General features: G+C 35.2%; 2 protein-coding genes across 9 annotated transcripts in view; one reads left to right on the top strand and one right to left on the bottom strand.

The window, feature by feature from the left end:
• Nucleotides 1–11,879, top strand: part of LOC127850318 (major facilitator superfamily domain-containing protein 12-like) — a 36,229-nt gene extending 24,350 nt beyond the window's left edge. For 4 of the 8 annotated variants that reach the window (XM_052383284.1, XM_052383280.1, XM_052383281.1 and 1 more), the window contains 3 exons: nucleotides 5,043–5,173; nucleotides 7,821–7,982; nucleotides 9,874–11,879. In XM_052383284.1, coding sequence (XP_052239244.1) covers nucleotides 5,043–5,173; nucleotides 7,821–7,982; nucleotides 9,874–9,938 — 358 coding nt within the window. In that variant the 3' untranslated portion in view covers nucleotides 9,939–11,879. Of the gene's footprint in view, nucleotides 1–1,568; nucleotides 1,587–5,042; nucleotides 5,174–7,816 lie in introns of those variants that run through there. The other 4 variants (XM_052383286.1, XM_052383283.1, XM_052383287.1 and 1 more) reach the window with 3 other exon arrangements.
• Nucleotides 11,880–13,176: 1,297 nt separating this feature from the next.
• On the bottom strand, nucleotides 13,177–14,621 carry LOC127850992 (beta-1,4-N-acetylgalactosaminyltransferase bre-4-like). Its single transcript, XM_052384407.1, has one exon. The coding sequence runs from the start codon at nucleotides 14,404–14,406 to the stop codon at nucleotides 13,363–13,365; it is 1,044 nt and encodes a 347-aa protein (XP_052240367.1). The 5' UTR covers nucleotides 14,407–14,621; the 3' UTR covers nucleotides 13,177–13,362.
• Between the last annotated feature and the right edge of the window lie 3,561 nt (nucleotides 14,622–18,182).

Genomic DNA, 18,182 nt, shown 5'->3' with positions numbered 1-18,182 from the left:
TGACCTTATTTTTACCTTGAAATTGACCTAATTTAGGACTTAGACTTATTTGATTTGGTTAATGAATTGTTGCTTACAAGGCCTGCACAGTAGTCTGTCAACAGACTAATAATTTTCTTTTCTTTTCTATTTTCACAATTACTTCTTGAGATGTATTGCAATACAATATCAAAGCTCCTTTTCTCTTCTAACTCAATTATCATTTTAAGCAGATAAGAAAACGTAACTCTGTTTAGTATAAGTACAGTACAAGAAGTAGGAGAGAGTTATCTCTATAAAAATGATAATGCAGGGCTGTAAACAGTCTACCTGCACAAATGTGCAACAGCATTTATTGAGTGCAGCATCTTATTTAGCCATATATGCCCTGTAAGCCTATGTAAACCTCGAGGTGCTTTGTAAACAAATGTTTGTTATATTGATATTCTAGCCAAGTTTGATAGTTAACTTTATACATCCAACAGCAAGTAATTGCCCTTATTTTATATAATTATTTACTTTTAATAAGTGTTTTCTAGCTGCAACACACAGTTTACACAAAAAATGATATTTTTAACATTCTTTGCAATATGCACATGTCATACCTGTATGACAAAGTGATGTTGTCAAACATATGGGTCACATAAACAAATGAACACAAATTGAAACGTCAGCTGCGCCAGCATTAGCGAACTCTTTTTATAATGAGTAGTCTTTTTTATGGCAAGGATCAGGGAATACAACTGCTGCAAATGATATCAAATACCATGTTTTATACTGGTGATATACAATATTTTTAACACTTAATGGCTCATATTTGTCAACACATTCTTAGAGTTAAGAATAATGAATAGACTAAAATTCATGTTAAAATTACTACAGGATTTTAAGATATACTAGTTACAACTGATGTTATCTTATTAACAAATTGTTCTATAAAACAATGATTACATGCCGAGATATACTGATAATACTCATTTTTAGCTCGGCTGTTTTCGGAGAAAACCCGAGGTATTGTCATAGCCTCCTTGTTGTCCGCCGTCCGGGTGTCGTGCTAAAACCTTTACATTGGCTCTAAAATTAAAGTGCTTCCACCTACAACTTTGAAACTTCATATGTACATGCACCTTGATGAGTTCTACACGCCACACCCAATTTGAGTCACTAGGTCAAAGGTCAAGGTCACTGTGACCTCTAATATAAAACTTTAACTTTGCCTCTAACATCATAGTGCTTCCACCTACAACTTTCAATTTTCATATGTACATGCACCATGATGAGTTCTACACGCCACACCCATTTTTGGGTCACTAGGTCAAAGGTCAATGTCACTGTGACCTCTAATGTAAAACTTTAACTTTGCCTCTAACATCACAGTGCTTTCACCTACAACTTTGAAACTTCAAATGTAGATGCACCTTGATGAGTTGTACACGCCACACCCATTTTGGGTCACTAAATCAAAGGTCAAGGTCACTGTGACCTCTAAAAAAAAAAATCTGACAAGCTTTCGCAGCCGAGCGTGACACTCGTTATGCGGTGCTCTTGTTGAAGAATATAACAGTTTTCAAAATATTCTTTACTTTTAGACAGAGGTCAAACATTTGGTTGGTGAATACGAGCCTTATTGCCTATTGTATATGTTGTATTAATTGTGTTATATGTTGTGTTATATGTGTGCTATAATCTAATTTTGTATGGAACTAATCAGCTTCATATATAAAGGGAGTTAGAGTTTATAAAACTCAGAGCTCACAAGATTAACAAGGTTTCTCAAAATAATAAGGTTTACAATAACTTCCTTGTTCTAAAACATTAAACTTTACCATCATTTTCTAGTCATTTAATTTTTTAGAGAATATTGCTGTAAAACCAGTGAAAAGACCATGCAATTAGATGTAATTTAATGTTTTTTTATGAGTTGATGAACTGCTTGCATGCAAGCTTTTTATGATGGTACTGTTATTTGATTGCTTTAAACAATATATTATTATGGATGCCGTGTTTTCGAACACTCTCATAATGTTGTTATTTCTCATCACTAGCCAGAATAGGAATTTAACCATTTTATATATTTGAACATCTTTATATTGGCAATTATTATGGTCTATAACTATTTGCAATTTCAAAAGTCGATTTGTTATTAGTCCCCTACCGGTTTCACCGGAGGGGACTTATGGTTTGCGCTCCGTCTGTCAGTCTGTCCGTCAAACTTTTCTGGATCCTGCTATAACTTTAAAAGTTCTTAATATTTTTTCATGAAACTTGAAACATGGATAGATGGCAATATGGACAATATGCACGTCATTTCATTTTGTTCCTACGTCAAAAATTATGGTCGCTATGGCAACATATATTTTTTTAAATATCCTGACAATGGTGGAATTTCTGACAATGGTGGAGCCGGTAGGGGACTTTTATTGCTTGGCAATAGTCTTGTTTAAGTCATACATTTTTTGAAAAGTTTTGTATGACAGAAAAACAATTTCAGCATCCAAAAAACACAAATAAAGATATAGTATTGTAGTAATCATTTATTGCAGCATGATGGGCAACTATTTACTTGTAGTCATCAGTTCGTGCACAGTTGATATCTGGTACTAATAAAGCCATATGTTTTGACTTGTGTTTAAAGCAATCAAATAAAAAGATTAACATGGAATGTAAAATAGTTTTAGCCTGTCATTGTCCCACTTGTGTAAAGTGGTTGTCATACTTTATACCCAGAGTTTGTCACACTTGTGTTAAGTGGTTGTCATACTTTGTACCCAGAGTTTGTAAAGTGGTTGGAAACTTTGTACTCAGAGTAAGCTTTGATTGATTGTTCATAGTGAGATCTTATCTTATTTAATGTAATAACTTGAAATTTCGTACTTGTCGTGTACGCCTGGTTTAAATGAATATATAATTCTGCAATACAAAATGTTATTGTTAAATATACCATATGCCTCATGTAATAACTTGAAATTTTGTACTGGTCGTGTACGCCTGGTTTAAATGAATATATAATTCTACAATAAAGAATGTAATTGTTAAGTATTCCAAATGCCTCATGTAATAACTTGAAATTAAACGTTTTCTTATACATTACTAGGTCGACAATAAATAATGTGTTATAATGATGGCTGTATACCGTTCTCTATATTTAACTGCCAAATCAATGTAAGCTGTATTTATTTCCTTGCAAATAATGTTGCACTTTTTGTCAAAATTTGTGTTTCTAGACAACAACTATATATAATCGATAGGTAATTGCCTTCTAATACATAGTGCTTTAATGGTTTAACAATGGATCTCCTTTTTGTAGTTCCTTTACGTAAGTTATTTATTTATTTATGTCGCATATCTAAATGATAACTTTTGTTGCTGTTGTTTTTGTTGTCTTGTCTTTATTTTGTGTTGCAATTTTTGGTTTTCTTTTTTTCTTACCATTACGAAATATTGCTGATAAATAACTGATTTTAATGTATCCTTATTAACCTCTATTAATTTTTTTTTAAGCAAAATGTCGTCTTGTCTTTGAATCAAAACTTTGAATCCTTTTCGTAACAAAATAGTCTTGTAGTATTTTCACCAGACTATTACCAATGTGGGACGTCTAGTTTTTCCCCTGTATTTTTATGTCCCCCACCACTATAGTGGGGGAAATATTGTTTTTGCCCTGTCTGTTGGTTTGTGTGTTTGTTTGTTTGTTTGTTTGTTTGCCCCAACTTTAATATTTGCAATAACTTTTGCAATATTCAAGACAGCAACTTGATATTTGGCATGCATGTGTATCTCATGGAGCTGCACATTTTGAGTGGTGAAAGGTCAAGGTCATCCTTCAAGGTCAAAGTTCAAATATATAGCTTCAAAGCAGCGCAAAAGGGAACATAGTGTTTCTGACAAACACATATCTTGTTTATAATACCTTCATATTCGCTAACTGTAAAATGATATCCTTCTATAATTCTATAATTCCTGATAAAACTCCAAAGATCACCTTCCCCCCTCACCAATTTCTTATAGTTCTCTGACGGATTTCCCAATTTTCATGAAACTGTGTACTCATACAATTTATATATGCTCACCTGTTGTCACGATACATGTATATTCATTGTAATATGTGATCTGTGAAACATAATAAAGATTTGTTCTGTTCTATAATCACATGATATTATATATGATTTTTTTTTTTCATTGTAATAATTTTGAATTGATATTATTTTTTTAACTCACCTGAGTGTGCTTATGGTGAGCTTTTGTGATGGCCTATTGTCAGTCGAGCTTTGTCAAGATTTGCTTTGTTAACACTCTAGAGGCCACATTTATTGTCCAATGTATATAAAACTTGGTCAGAAGATTTGTACCAATGATATCTTGGACGAGTTAGAAAATGGTTCCGGTTGGTTGAAAAACATGGCCACATGAGTGAGGGCAGGGCATTTTACCATATGGCTATATTAAAACCTTGTTAACACTCAAGAGGTCACATTTATTGTTCAGTCTAAATGAAACTTGGTCAGAACAATGACTTCTCTGTTGAGTTTGAAATTTCTTCTGGTTTATTGAAAAAAATCGCCACCGGGGGTGGGGCAGGGCAGTTTTCTTTATATAGGTTTAGTGAACACTTCTTGACGCTATATTAGCAACATTTATTAGCCAATTTTCATTTAACTTTGTCAGAACATTTGTGCCAATGAAATCTCAGCTGAAATTGAAACTGGTTCATGTGAACTCAAAAACATGGTCACTGGGTCAAAATGAAAAACAAACATGTTATGACTCTAGAAGTCACTTTTATGGTCCAATTTTCATGAATCAGCTTGCACTCTTTCATAATAGTCTAGTTCCTTTGGGCCTCAGGTGAGCGCCTTAGGGCCCATGGCCCTTTTGTTGTTACATTAGCTTCTGCTTATAGACATTGAAAAAAAAGATATTTTAATAAATCTCAAATTTGTAAAAGTGAGATATGTAGGTTTTAATCACATTTATCCAGTTTACATCAATTAACATGACTGACTCACAGTTGATTGTTGCATCTTTCAGAGGGTGCTCTCACAGTTGATTGTTGCATCTTTCAGAGGGTGCTGTCCATTGTGTAAGGAGTACTACAGACAGATCATGACATTCGTGCCAGGTGGCTGCGCCATTCTAGCGTTCATTTTTCTGCTAACTTTGCTGCCACAGAAACTGGGCATGAGAAGAAAGCAAGGTATCTGGTCCATTACTTTCTTCATTATTTCGACTTAATATGCCATTTATGTAATAAGATATTATTTACTTAAGTCTTACCTAATAATTAGATGTTATAAACACCAATGTATAGGACAGATTAGATTCTTAACTTGAGTTGTTGCCAGAAATAATATTTTCTTTACACCAATGTATGCCAGTAATTAGATATTTTTAAACACCAATCTATGCCAGTAATGCGTTATTCTTTACACCAATGTATGCCAGTAATGACATATTCTTTACACAGATGTATGCCAGTGATGAGATATTTGTAACACAAATGTACAGTCCAACCTGTCAATAAAGACCACTCAAGGGATTTGGTCGTTGTGGTCTTTGTTCACAGGTGGTCTTTATTCGCAGGGTCGATCAAAACTTTGCAAAATATGCTAGTAGTTTTTTAACAGGTACCTTATTTATGTATGTGCTCTATTGTTTAAATGTTTGAATACTTATGCATGTATAATGAAATAAAGGATTGTAAACACAGTTTTGTTTTACATTTGTATATTTATTACATGTTGTATTTCTATTCCCTTATGTTTTTATTATTTATTTAATTTATCATATACTGTATAAATAACTATTTACATACATGTGTACGTACATGTACATGTAATTCTACAAAGAACAAAGTACAAAATACACATAACATAGCAAACATTTATACATGAAATACATGAATCACTACTACACAACCAGTAAAGTTGACAATAACGGACAATAAATGATATCTGATATTTATATAAGACTGAAAACATCCAAGAATAAGATTCCAGACAGATACTCAACGTACCAGTAGAAACAACAAAACACAATAAGCACTACGACCCCCGTCCCCCTCCACTCAAGACACACTCTGAATTTGAGTTTTTCCTACACCAAGATCACTAGCCACTCGTCTACAACTGTGTCCTTTACCTAACAAACTAATGACCTTAACGCGTTCTTCCAACGTCAAGAACTTACGCTTGGAAGCCATGATGGTTAACTTGAACTGACAATTTACTTTTCTATAATCTATGAACGTCTTATTACGGAGAAATTTAAGAAGAGAATGACTATCAAAATGTTTGTCTTTAATAGGCATCGTAAATGATATGAAACCGTTAATTTCCTTAATGAGTTTATCATCATCAGAAATAATATATTTTTTTTACACCTAATAAGATATTTTGTACACCAATCTATGCCATTAGTAATGTATTTGTTACACCAATGTATTCCAGTGATATTATTTATTATCGTGTTTCTACTGTACCAGTGAACTTATTTCTGATGTCCAGTTAACAGTGAGTGGCAAATTTTATGCAGCTAGAAATCTAGTCTTATGCTCCAAAAAGCAATCTTGTTGTGAACAATTTGGCTAAACATATTAAATCAGCTATACTCAAGATTTTGCTTTGATTAAACTATCAACTGTTAATATACCCAATTGCTCATAAAAGATTTCCATTACATATTTCTTTATTTTTATTTTTAAATCATTAATGAAAGTGGGTCATTCTTTTTGTAAAATACTTTTTTCTTTTATCAACCAAAGACATACACCTGTACCAAAAACTCAATTTTATTTGCAACTTTTTGCAACTTTTATTTGCAACTGTATGTTTATTAGGTCTATTAATGTACTTAAAATTATACCATGTTCTGCTTCCATTTTCTGAGTTCATTTTTAAATTTGAAGAAAGTTTGCTTCAAGCATATGTTATTTTCACATTTTGGTGCATTATTATAAACCTTATCCCTCCAAAACACAGTGACACTATGTACTAATATCACATTTGATTGCATTGTTTAAATTCCAACACACTCACATCCTAGTTGGTACTTCAAGTCAACTTAAACTCAACTGGTTGAGATAGTCCTGACTTTAATTTGTTTTTTTATCTGTCCAAATGTCAGCTGGTTAGCTCGGCTGTTTTCAGAGAAAACCCGAGGTATTGTCATAGCCAGCTCGTCGTGTCATGTCCGCCGTCCGCGTCGTGCTAAAACCTTAACATTTTGTCAAGATTTTGAACATTGGCTCTAAAATCAAAGTGCTTCAACCTAAAACTTTGAAACTTCATATGTAGCTGCACCTTGATGAGTTCTACATGCCACATCCATTTTTGAGTCACTTGGTCAAAGGTCAGGGTCACTGTGACCTCTAAAAAAAATAATTCTGACAAGCTTTCATCTATTCAAAACTGCACCCGCAGCCGAGCGTGGCACCCGTTATGCGGTGCTCTTGTTTTATGCTATGACGGATACAGTATACTTATCTTGTTTATGTATCATGCTGGAACCGCAAGTTGTTTTAAACATAAGTATCAGAATTGCTTGAAATAACGATTATCCAAAATAGGTACTTTTTTTGCACAGTTCTTACAAATTCAAGCATGTTGTCCTTAAATGACTTGTACAGGTTCATAAGAAAACATTTAAATACATAGTTTCTAGCTGTTAATTAGCATGCTCTGAAAATTAAAGAGAAACATGGAATTTGTTAATCCTGTTAAGCAGAACAAATTCAAAACAAAAGATCATTCTGTTTTCATGGGCATAACCTCAATTGAATAAACTTGTTTAATTCTGGAACCAGCCATATATTTTTTTCAAACTATATTTACATTTCCAGCTAGAATCCTGCAGCCCGTCCTTGCCGCCCAAACAAGCAGATATGGCAGCCATGAAAGCACGGAGCCCACACGGCGTGACAGCCATCTTGTCAACGACAGGATTGTTGAGGACCCAAAGGAATCCAGTGGGGATCTGGACTCCGGGTCCTCTGAGTCTGAGCCAAAGTACGCTACGTGTAATAGACTGAGTGCTGCCGATGCTGTTATACGGTAGCCCGGGGCATGAAGACATTTACTCAATGTGCTTTTGGTGCTGATTTGCTTTGACTGCATTTCTCTGCTTAAATGGCTGGATTTTCATAGATAATTGGTGGATGTGGAGTATGCTTTGTTTTATTTCAAACTTTTTTTTGTAAAGAAGATTATGTATTTCATATGTTGGTTGTGTAATGCCTAAAATTTATTCTTTTGTTTTATTAGCTCACCTGAGCACAACCTGCTCATGTTTAGCTTTTGGGATTGCCATTTGTCCGTCTTTTGTTCTGCTTCGTGCATTGCGTGTGGTTAACATTTACCAATTGAACAATCCAGAGGCCACATTTATTTCCCAATCTAATTAAAACTTGGTCAGAATATTTGTCTCATTGGAATCTTTGTAAATTTGAAACTGGGTCATTTTGGGGTTAAAATTGGTTACTTAGTCACATTAAAGAAAAATGTTGTAAATACAGGGGGGCCACATTAATTTCGAAGCTTCATGAAACTTGGTCAGAACATTTGTCTTAATTATGTCTCAGTAAAGTTGTAAACTGGGTCATGTTGGGTAAAAAACTTGGTCACAAGGTCAAATGAAAGAATAAGCTTGTCAAGCAACCTGGAGCCACATTTATTGTCCAATCTTTATTAAACTTTGTCAGAACATTTTCCCCAATAAAAAAGCTTTCAAGTTTGAAACATAGTCACATTATGTCAAAAACTTGATCACTAGGTCAAATAAAAGAAAAGCTACATGTGTGAGATATGGGTCGGTCTATTAAAAGACATGTTGCTGTGATGTTTTCCATATGTGGTTAAGTAAAAACCGTTGGATGCTCTACACGTCAAATTTTCAACCTAGTCATGAAAATTGCTCTCAAATAAAAATATTGTTTTGTTATGATATCTAGGACAAGCTGTCACATGTTGATGCAGTATTCCTTATTAGTCATTTGTTAAACCTTGTGAACGCTTTCTGTTCCAAAACTGTTTAATTCTTTTAGGTCTTAGAGGAATGTTTACAAGCCTTTGGACATCTTGTTTTCTGTTTTTTTTGCCCATTTATATTATGTTTTTTTATGCTTTTGCATGTTTTGTTTATGCTTAATATAAGTAATCTGTTGTATGTCTGTCATGATTTAGACTCCTCATTTAGTACATGTGGTGATGTATGTTCATCTCTGTGCAATCCAACATTGCGTTGTGTTTGTATTCACATAGATCAACTCTATGAAGCATGGACTGAAAATAGAAAATAAATGTTTGTATTTTTTTTTCAAATAAAGTATTTTTAATGTTGCTAGTAGATGATACAGAATCTGATTGTAACATTGGATTTTGTATCAAATATTTGTTTTATATTCCTCATTTGTATATAGATAGAAATTTTTGTAGATATCAAGAACATTATGCATCAGACGTTTATTAAATATTTACAGGTGTCAATATATATTTAAACATTTTGTCATGTGGCTATATAGATATAATCACCCAATACCCAGTATTTGCTTTTCAAACGAGCTATATATTTTTGAAGTTAACACATGCTGAAAGCAAAATTTACATTTTCTTTGCATAACAGTTCAACAATTCTGTGGTAACATTTCCAAACATGAATGCCTAAAACAATCTGTTGAGGACACAAATGGTAACTGTTTGGCCGACGATAAATACATTGTGTATGATTTGTGTTACAGAGTTGTATTTAAATTGTAATAACCTTCTTTAAAATGTTGACATTATTGCATTCACTTTGAGCTTGTGAACTTTATTTCTCAGTTCAACAGGTTGTACATACAACCCAGGGACCTGTTTGTATAGGTCCCTGTACAACCTCACTTTAAAAGCCTTTTATTTTCAGGAATTATCTGCTACCTGTTGGAGTGTAGGTCACACACCTTTGTTTGGACCTGCGTGAATAAGTGAATTGTGCCAGATTACTTAGCAGCATTATTGTATTGAACCTGATGAATTGACTGTGTAATCAAATGATTGCATTGTTGAAGATAGTCAGTAGAATGCAGTTTGTTCAGAAAGCACTAGTCTGGTTAAAATGTCTCATTGGAAAAAGGGTATTTCGTGTAAACATGCATTTTTCTTAAATGGTAATTAACTCTTGTTGTATGGTCAAATCAATGGAAATCACCTCTGCTGGTATATTAAAACTAATGGTGGGGCTTGCCAAGCCGTTATTTTATTCGTACCAAGCCTGATATATAACAACACGATCAGGCGGTTATCTTTTTTTCCTGTTTATCATACCCCTAAGTCCCCGTTTTTATAAGAATATTTAAAAAAAATTGCTATGATGCTGCATTTTTTGCGGGAACGAATACTATTTTTTATGTATTAATAATTACGACATAAGTATATGTGCTATATATTTGTAAAATTTGTTTTTTGCTGTTAATGTTGCTTTATGTGTAAAAAATATGTAATAGCTTGGTATCAAATTTTTTGTCTTGTTGTTTGTGATTCTATTTAAACAAAAATGATAACTTTATAGTTGTTTCTGATAAATATGAATTATTCCAAACATTGAGTGACATAACAAATTCCGGATGACCTGATATAAATAAATATATCAGGCATCGTTATATTAGGTAGATAACAATGTAGCAGTCTGATAAATTGAATGTACCTATTTTAAGATTAAATATCACTGTATCATATGTAATATATTTAAAACATGAATGTCCCATGATTTTAAAACTGAATAACTTAATAGTCCATATATCTTATGCAAATGCTGTTCCCCAAAGTTGTCTGCATTAAAGTCCTGTACTCGCTATAGTTTTTTAATTTATGTATGATGTGTTACTTGAATAGATTATTAACAGAATCTGTGATATTTGTTTTATGAAACATATTTGATTTTGTTATAATTGATTCTCAGTACCATGTTAATCCATGCATGCTTATATATGTACAAAGAGTACAATACAAATATTTGTATACCAGTAATTGTTATATGTTTTGTTCTTTAAGTTTGATGTTTTGCTGTTCGACAATTGTTGACAGATATATATGTACACTTGTTTAATTTTCACCCGTATACTTACTCATTTTATCAGTTGATGATCCAGTCAGTATAATTATTATGTTATGTTAAGCAGTGTGAAACAAAATTACATGTTTTATATTTCAATTATTTCATCCACAATTCGTTCAGCACCAATAACAGGTGTAAGTTTTGTATTACATTCCATATTTTTATAATAAAAGTGGACGCCACATAACAGCCATATACCAGTATCAGATATTTAAGGCAATCGTTATTAAATATCTATACAATTTGTTTTATTGCAACGCTTTTAGTAAGAAGCGAGTTAATTATAACAAATTGAACAATGTACAATCTCACCTGTTGAATGTTAATAACAGTTTGCTTTTCTTGCCATGATATTCATTTATGTTTCACTTGTTTTTTATTTAAGCTGATATTTCGGTAATGAATTACATTTATGTTTAATACTCATATCATGTCATAAAAACTGTCTATATTAATATATATCATCATACTTTCATAAAGGCATAAATCACTAGTTCTTGTGTACATCGAACAAATTGACTACTTGAATGGTAAAAACAATATCAACACAGTCACAGATATATGCACCTTTTTCTTGTCCATTTTTGTTGATAGATGTACAATTTGTGAAAGCTCAGGTGATGGTAAAACATGCTTTACTGTGGTATGTGCATAGTATTTTATTTTATTTAAATTTTATGTGTATGCTCACTACATTTTGTTGAGCAAATTAATTTTGGTAATAATGGCCCATGTTGTTAATTTTGTAATATATGTATACTGTAATGTTATATGAACACAGGCATGTTCAAAGTAAATAAATAGTGCAATACGAATTATTTGTTCGCTTTCTTATTGTCTGACCTGAGCACAAAGGCTGAAAAATAGCTGTTGTGATTACCCTATTAACCCTTTGCATGCTTGGAAATTTGTCGTCTGCTAAAATGTCGTCTGCTGAATTTGTAAAATAAGCATTTTCTTCATTTTTTTTCAAAGAATACTATCAAAATAGCAAACAGTTTGGATCCAGATGAGACGCCACGTTCTGTGGCGTCTCATCTGGATCCAAACTGTTTGCAAAGGCCTTTAAAATTCGGTTCCCGCAATGAAAGGGTTAAATATGGCATATTTTCAGCGTCTGGTGTTGTGCATTATGACGTGTGCGTCATGAACTTAGAGCTTGTTACAAGTCAAAAGGCTACATTTTTTATCTAATCCTGATAAAACTTGGTCAGAATGTTTACCTTGACAATATCTTTGCCTAGTTTGAATCTGGGTTGCGTGCATCCAAGATTAAATCTTAAAAGAATTTTGTACCCACACTATAGGCCAAATTTATGACTGAATCTTGATGAAACTTAGTTAGAAATTTATAGGGATGGTATCTAGACCACATTTGGACTTGGGTAGCGCATCAAACAACTTGGTCGCCAGGTCAAATCTTAAAAAACCTTGTAACCACTCTATTGGCAACATTTATTACTCAATCTTGAGGCAACTTGGTAAGGGTGTTTATTTTTACACTATCTAAGCGAAGTTCAAATCTGGTCATGTGCAATTAAAATCTTCGTAACCTGATCTTAAGAAAACAGTTTTACAATTATGTGGCAAAATGTATCACTCAATATAATATTATTAAACTTGCGTAGAATTGTTAATATATTTAGTCCAAATTTGAATGAGGGTAATATGTTTTCTGAAATTATTTCTCCAGGGCAATACTTAGAAAACCCATATTACCACTCTAGAAGCCACGTGTTTGACTCAATCTTTATGAAACCTCTTCATAACGTTTATCTTTACAATATCAAGACCATGTTTTAATTTTGGCCAAGTGGGGTCAAAACTATTTCAACTGGTGAAGTCGTTTACCAGAGGTGTAGTTAAAACTCAGGTGAGCGTTTAAGGGTCATCATATTGCCCTTCTGTTTTGTGTAGCTGTTACTGTTAAACCACTTTTATGAACTCAAGAGTCGGCTCAATGTATGTAACAACGTTAGATTTATGTGGTTCTTTGTCAAACTACAAGTGTGCATGTGTAGACTTGCGATTTACATATCTAAGTTTCAAGTGTTATGTACAGTCGCTGGAAGTAGAAATATATATAGATACAAATATATATTATAACAACAGTTAAGTTGTTTGACTTTAATAATCTTCTATTTCCATGCCGATAATAGTATCAGTTTAGCAAGAAAACATGTGTTATGGACAAGCGCCACGGGAGCATCGACACATATATTTTTTGGCAAACATATATGAGTAAACAGTAAAGTTTGTTAACGCATAAAAACACATTTTGAGGAAAAGCAGAGCACATTATCCATACAAGTACGGTCTCATCTGCTCCAGTATCCGTTCTTCACTGCAATTCACTAATATTCGAGTATACAGCGTTAGTGTTTCTATGGCAACGATTGAGTATTTATCCGCAATTGAACTTAAACCGTCCACCTTGCTACGCTCTGCCGACGTCGCCAAGATTCGCTTTTTAAACTTATTTTTGGGGTTACCTCTGTCGTGTTTATGCACAAACACGTAATACTGACCGATGGTCGGATGCACTCTTTCAATCAGCATACCCCTCGACGTAAGCCTGTAGTACATGTCGTCATCCTCTCCTCCCCAGCCGAAGATGCCGTTCGAGTAGCCATTCACCGACCGGAAGTGCTCAGCCCGGAACGCCAGGGCGCCTCCTATGAGCCAGGCGTACGGCCATCCGGTCGGGTGCCCCTCCTCCACGTACTTCGTGCTGAACGAGATCAGGTGACGTGGGTGGTCGCCGCATGTGTAGATGTTCCGTACGTCAACCGGAAGTAGGTCCACGTCGTGAAAAATATAACAGTCATAATTTCCGGCGGCTTCCGCTGTTAAGAATCCGACGTTCATTAGGAGCGCTTTGTTGAATTTCGTTCCTGGTACCATTTCTGATACAAAGATCCGATAGTTTCGTTTCTGTATTTGCAAAAACATGTGTAAGTAGTTAAGTATCACTTTCAGGTGAAGTTCCCGATCCCTGTATGGTATGATGATGGCAATTCGTTCCCCAGGATCACAGTCACTCGGGGCGTACATTCCGCCCGGCAACACGTCACGAGGACGGTGTCTGAGAATAAAATCCTTTGGGAATCTTTTCGATACGTCAAATAGCGCGCCGGTAGAAATGTCAGAATAATCGCACGAGGTGACATTCGACTTCCGGTTCACAGTGCCTGTTATATTGGGTCGAATAAGGAAGATTCCTCGTGCCTCGCTACTTCGTCGTCTCAGAAGCGAGAACCACCATAGGCCTGATATGATTAATATTAAAACAAGTCCGCATTTTTTAAAAGTAGGAGTCACACGTAGCGAAATATTCAACATGTTTGTCAAAAGAATCCACTGCAATACCGTTTACAACACATGTGTTCAAGTATGTTCACGCAATGTTTTAAAATAGTTGTATTTTGTATTTGAAATAATAACTCGACCGAATTTCAGTAGCGACGATTACAAGTTTCAGATTTCAATGTGTATACCGTTTGTGAGGCTCGTACTGTTCTTTCCGTTACGCTTTAGTAACTATTCGGTGGTTTGTCCGTTGCATGTTATAGTTCTCTGGTTGGGCGTGTATATTCTTTCAAGGATGCCTGAAAAGGAAGTTCATCGTTCAGCATTTTTTTAAATCTAATTATGACTACCATAACACCACAGGGGGTATGAAGATGATTTTAATTGCAATATTGACAACTCTTTTTTCTTCACAAGTGTTGTTGTTATTTCAGGAGTGCGTTCCGTACAGGTGTATATTGTTTTATATCATGCTTCTTGGAGTGGGAGGCATTCAGCGTTGCCTCGCCGCACTTTCCACAGTTGAATAACCATCGTCAAAAAATGAATATTCCCTGTGACGAGTTTTGGAAGAATTATTGCCCCTCACGAAGCTTGTGCAAGACGGCACAGGTTTTCACAGTTGTGTTTCCAGATGCGGCCTTGAAGGATTTATCTCTGGTACTCCTGAGCGAGACATATTGTTCTATATTTGAACAATTTGAAGAGTCTTCTGTCCTTGTGCGTTGTATGTGCGAATGACATTTTATTTTGTGACCAAGGTTTTACAGACAAATAAAAGAAAACCGGACGTCCTCCCAAACGATAGCTTTGTGTCTTTAATCATTAGGTAGGTGTTTTTACTACAAGCAAATCATTTTCGGAAGAAGATAATGTATCATGTATACAGGGTAGTAGGCCAAATCATTATGAATGCCGCTCAGTCTTCTCGTTGGGTCATAAATACATTTGAGTGTAAACATATTACACAATGTCGTGAAATATGTGAACGCCGGTTATTGAATTTCCATCAGTAAAAAATAGTATCGATTTTCAGTTACAAAGATGTGCCACTGATACTTCGTTGAATACAAATAGTTTACCAAATAACGTGCATTCATATCTTTTAAGATATAGCAATTCTGACAGCGGCTTCATATCGTCAAATATGAATCCGAACGACATATAGGAACGTCGGGACAGTTAAACATAACGAGTCTGTATAGGAAATATGATCCGATTCTCTGAAATCTGATACCAAACTTAGTAGAGCGACTTCATTGAACTGCATACATAGAGTTTGAATGATTCAAATCTGTATTCAGTGAAATATCCCTAAATCCAAGTAGCATGAAAAATCAATATATTATTATAGTGCTAGTGTCTATAATAAAGTATTTCAGTAAAATTGTGTTTAAGTTTGTAAAAGAGACATCATGGCAAAACATACAAGGCTGTATCACTAAGAACGTGCTGAAGTTTAATCTTCCATATCTACATGTAACAATTGATGAAACAAATAAGCTTGGACGAGAAACTTAAAATTGTCATAAACAATTCATACATAACTGTCGGATATTATTGGACCAATAATAAAACATCCACAGTTGTTTTAAACAAGTTGGGTCATTGATTTTATTGTAACAAGTGGGACAATTACGACCCTATTTTGCCCACCGGATTCAAATTGAACATGCTTAGAACTGCATTTGTAATTTCGTAATTACTTTTTGCTCATGTATTTTTTTTAAACAAACACGACGTTCAAAACAACTAAAAAAAATCTAGATAAAACGAGGCAATTTTTATCAATTTAGTCCAAAGTTATATATTGTGAAAAAAATATAATGGCGTAAAAATCTCGTCATGCCTACATTTATTAAATGCAATTTTGTAAACATTTTGGCATCCTCAAAATCGAAGAACGGATGGTCGTCCGATTCCATTTCGTTTCCGCGCGATGTCTACAGAACGGTAGGACTTATTTACCCCTTATTTACAGGCGTATTCAGACTGCAGTGTCAATTACGGGGTTTTCAGGGGTTTACACACGTTCTGGACAGAATGTAAACACACCGTTCAGAACTTTGTTTTTGCAAATATCTCAAGTCATTCAAATACATTTGCAGAAATCTTCAGTGCAAAAAAGACAGCGTTTCTTGCAGTTTGTGCCGATATATTGTGGTAAAAGAATAAATCCTCGACAGGTCGATGAGACACTCCGAGTCGTTTCATAATGCAGCCTCATGGGCAAAAGGAGCTTTAGCTGTCCAGAGGCACTCACAGAGTCGTCACATAATTGAGCCTCGTGGGCAAAAGGTGCTCCAGATGTCCAGAGGCACTCACGGAGTCTTTTCATAATACAGCCTGATGAGCAAAAGGAGCTCCAGATGTCCAGAGGCACTCACAGAGTCGTCACATAATGCAGCCTGATGGGCAAAAGGAACTCCAGATGGCCAGAGGCACGCACGGAGTCGTCACATAATACAGCATCATGGGCAAAAGGAGCTCCAGATGTCCAGAGGCACTCACGGAGTCGTCACATAATACAGCCTCATGGGCAAAAGGAGCTCCAGATGTCCAGAGGCAGTCGTCACATAATGCAGCCTCATGGGCAACAGGAGCTCCAGAGGCACTCACGGAGTCATCACATAATGCAGCATCATGGGCAAGAGAAGCTCCAGATGTCCAGAGGCACTCACGAAGTCGTCACATAATACAGCATCATGGGCAAAAGGAGCTCCAGATGTAAAGAGGCACTCACGGAGTTGTCACATAATGCAGCATCATGGGCAAAAGGAGCTTTAGATGTCCAGAGGCACTCACAGAGTTGTCACATAATGCAGCCTCATGGGCAAAAGGAGCTCCAGATGTCCAGAGGCACTCACGGAGTCGTCACATAATACAGCTTCATGGGCAAAAGGAGCTCCAGATGTCAAGAGGCACTCACGGAGTCGTCACATAATGCAGCCTCATGAGCAAAAGCTCTAAATGTCCAGAGGCACTCATGGAGTCGTCACATAATGCAGTCTCATGGGCAAAAGGAGCTCCAGATGTCCAGAGGCACTCACGGAGTCGTCACATAATGCAGCATCATGGGCAAAAGGAGCTCCAGATGTCAAGAGCACTCACAGAGTCGTCACATAATACAGCCTCATGGGCAAAAGGAGCTCCAGATGTCAAGAGGCACGCACGGAGTCGTCACATAATGCAGCCTCATGGGCAAAAGGAGCTTCAATGTCCAGAGCCACTCACGGAGTCTTCACATAATGCAGCCTCATGGGCAAAAGGAGCTCCAGATGTCCAGAGGCACTCACTGAGTCGTCACATAATGCAGCCTCATGGGCAAAAAGAGCTCCAGATGTCAAGTGATCTTACTTTACAGACATGATCAATAAATATAACTTTGTTGAAGATCATCAAAGAATTATGTCCATGAAAATTCATCATAATTGGCATCATAGCTAAGGTCATTTAAAAACAGGATTGTTCGATTGTGCCATTATTTTCCGTATCACTTTGTTTGAAAAAGAACAATATCTCAATTAAAGTATTTGCGTTTTTAATAAATATTTTAGCACTTTAAATTGATGGATTTAAAATCACTTTGAAATAACGAATTGGAAGATAACACGCCTAATTATACACGCCTATGTGCATCGATATTAATCAACAGAACGGGGATCAAACACATCTGTGCAGAGTTCATGAAATACGATGCACACTTTAAATGTGATTCAATTGATACCTATCAATGGACTCTTGCAGCAATCATTTACTGATTGCAACATCTATTCCCCAGTGTGACTTTAATAGCACTTAAGTGCACA

This window comes from Dreissena polymorpha, chromosome 11 (genome assembly GCF_020536995.1).
Source record: "Dreissena polymorpha isolate Duluth1 chromosome 11, UMN_Dpol_1.0, whole genome shotgun sequence".
NCBI classification, from domain to species: Eukaryota; Metazoa; Mollusca; class Bivalvia; order Myida; family Dreissenidae; genus Dreissena; species Dreissena polymorpha.
The sequence above is the reverse complement of the archived record's forward strand: the minus strand, read 5'-3'. Positions and strand labels throughout refer to the sequence as shown.

Excerpts from the sequence above, each read along its gene's own strand:
- LOC127850992 (XM_052384407.1), bottom strand. The coding sequence starts at position 14,406 with ATGTTGAATATTTCGCTACGTGTGACTCCTACTTTTAAAAAATGCGGA.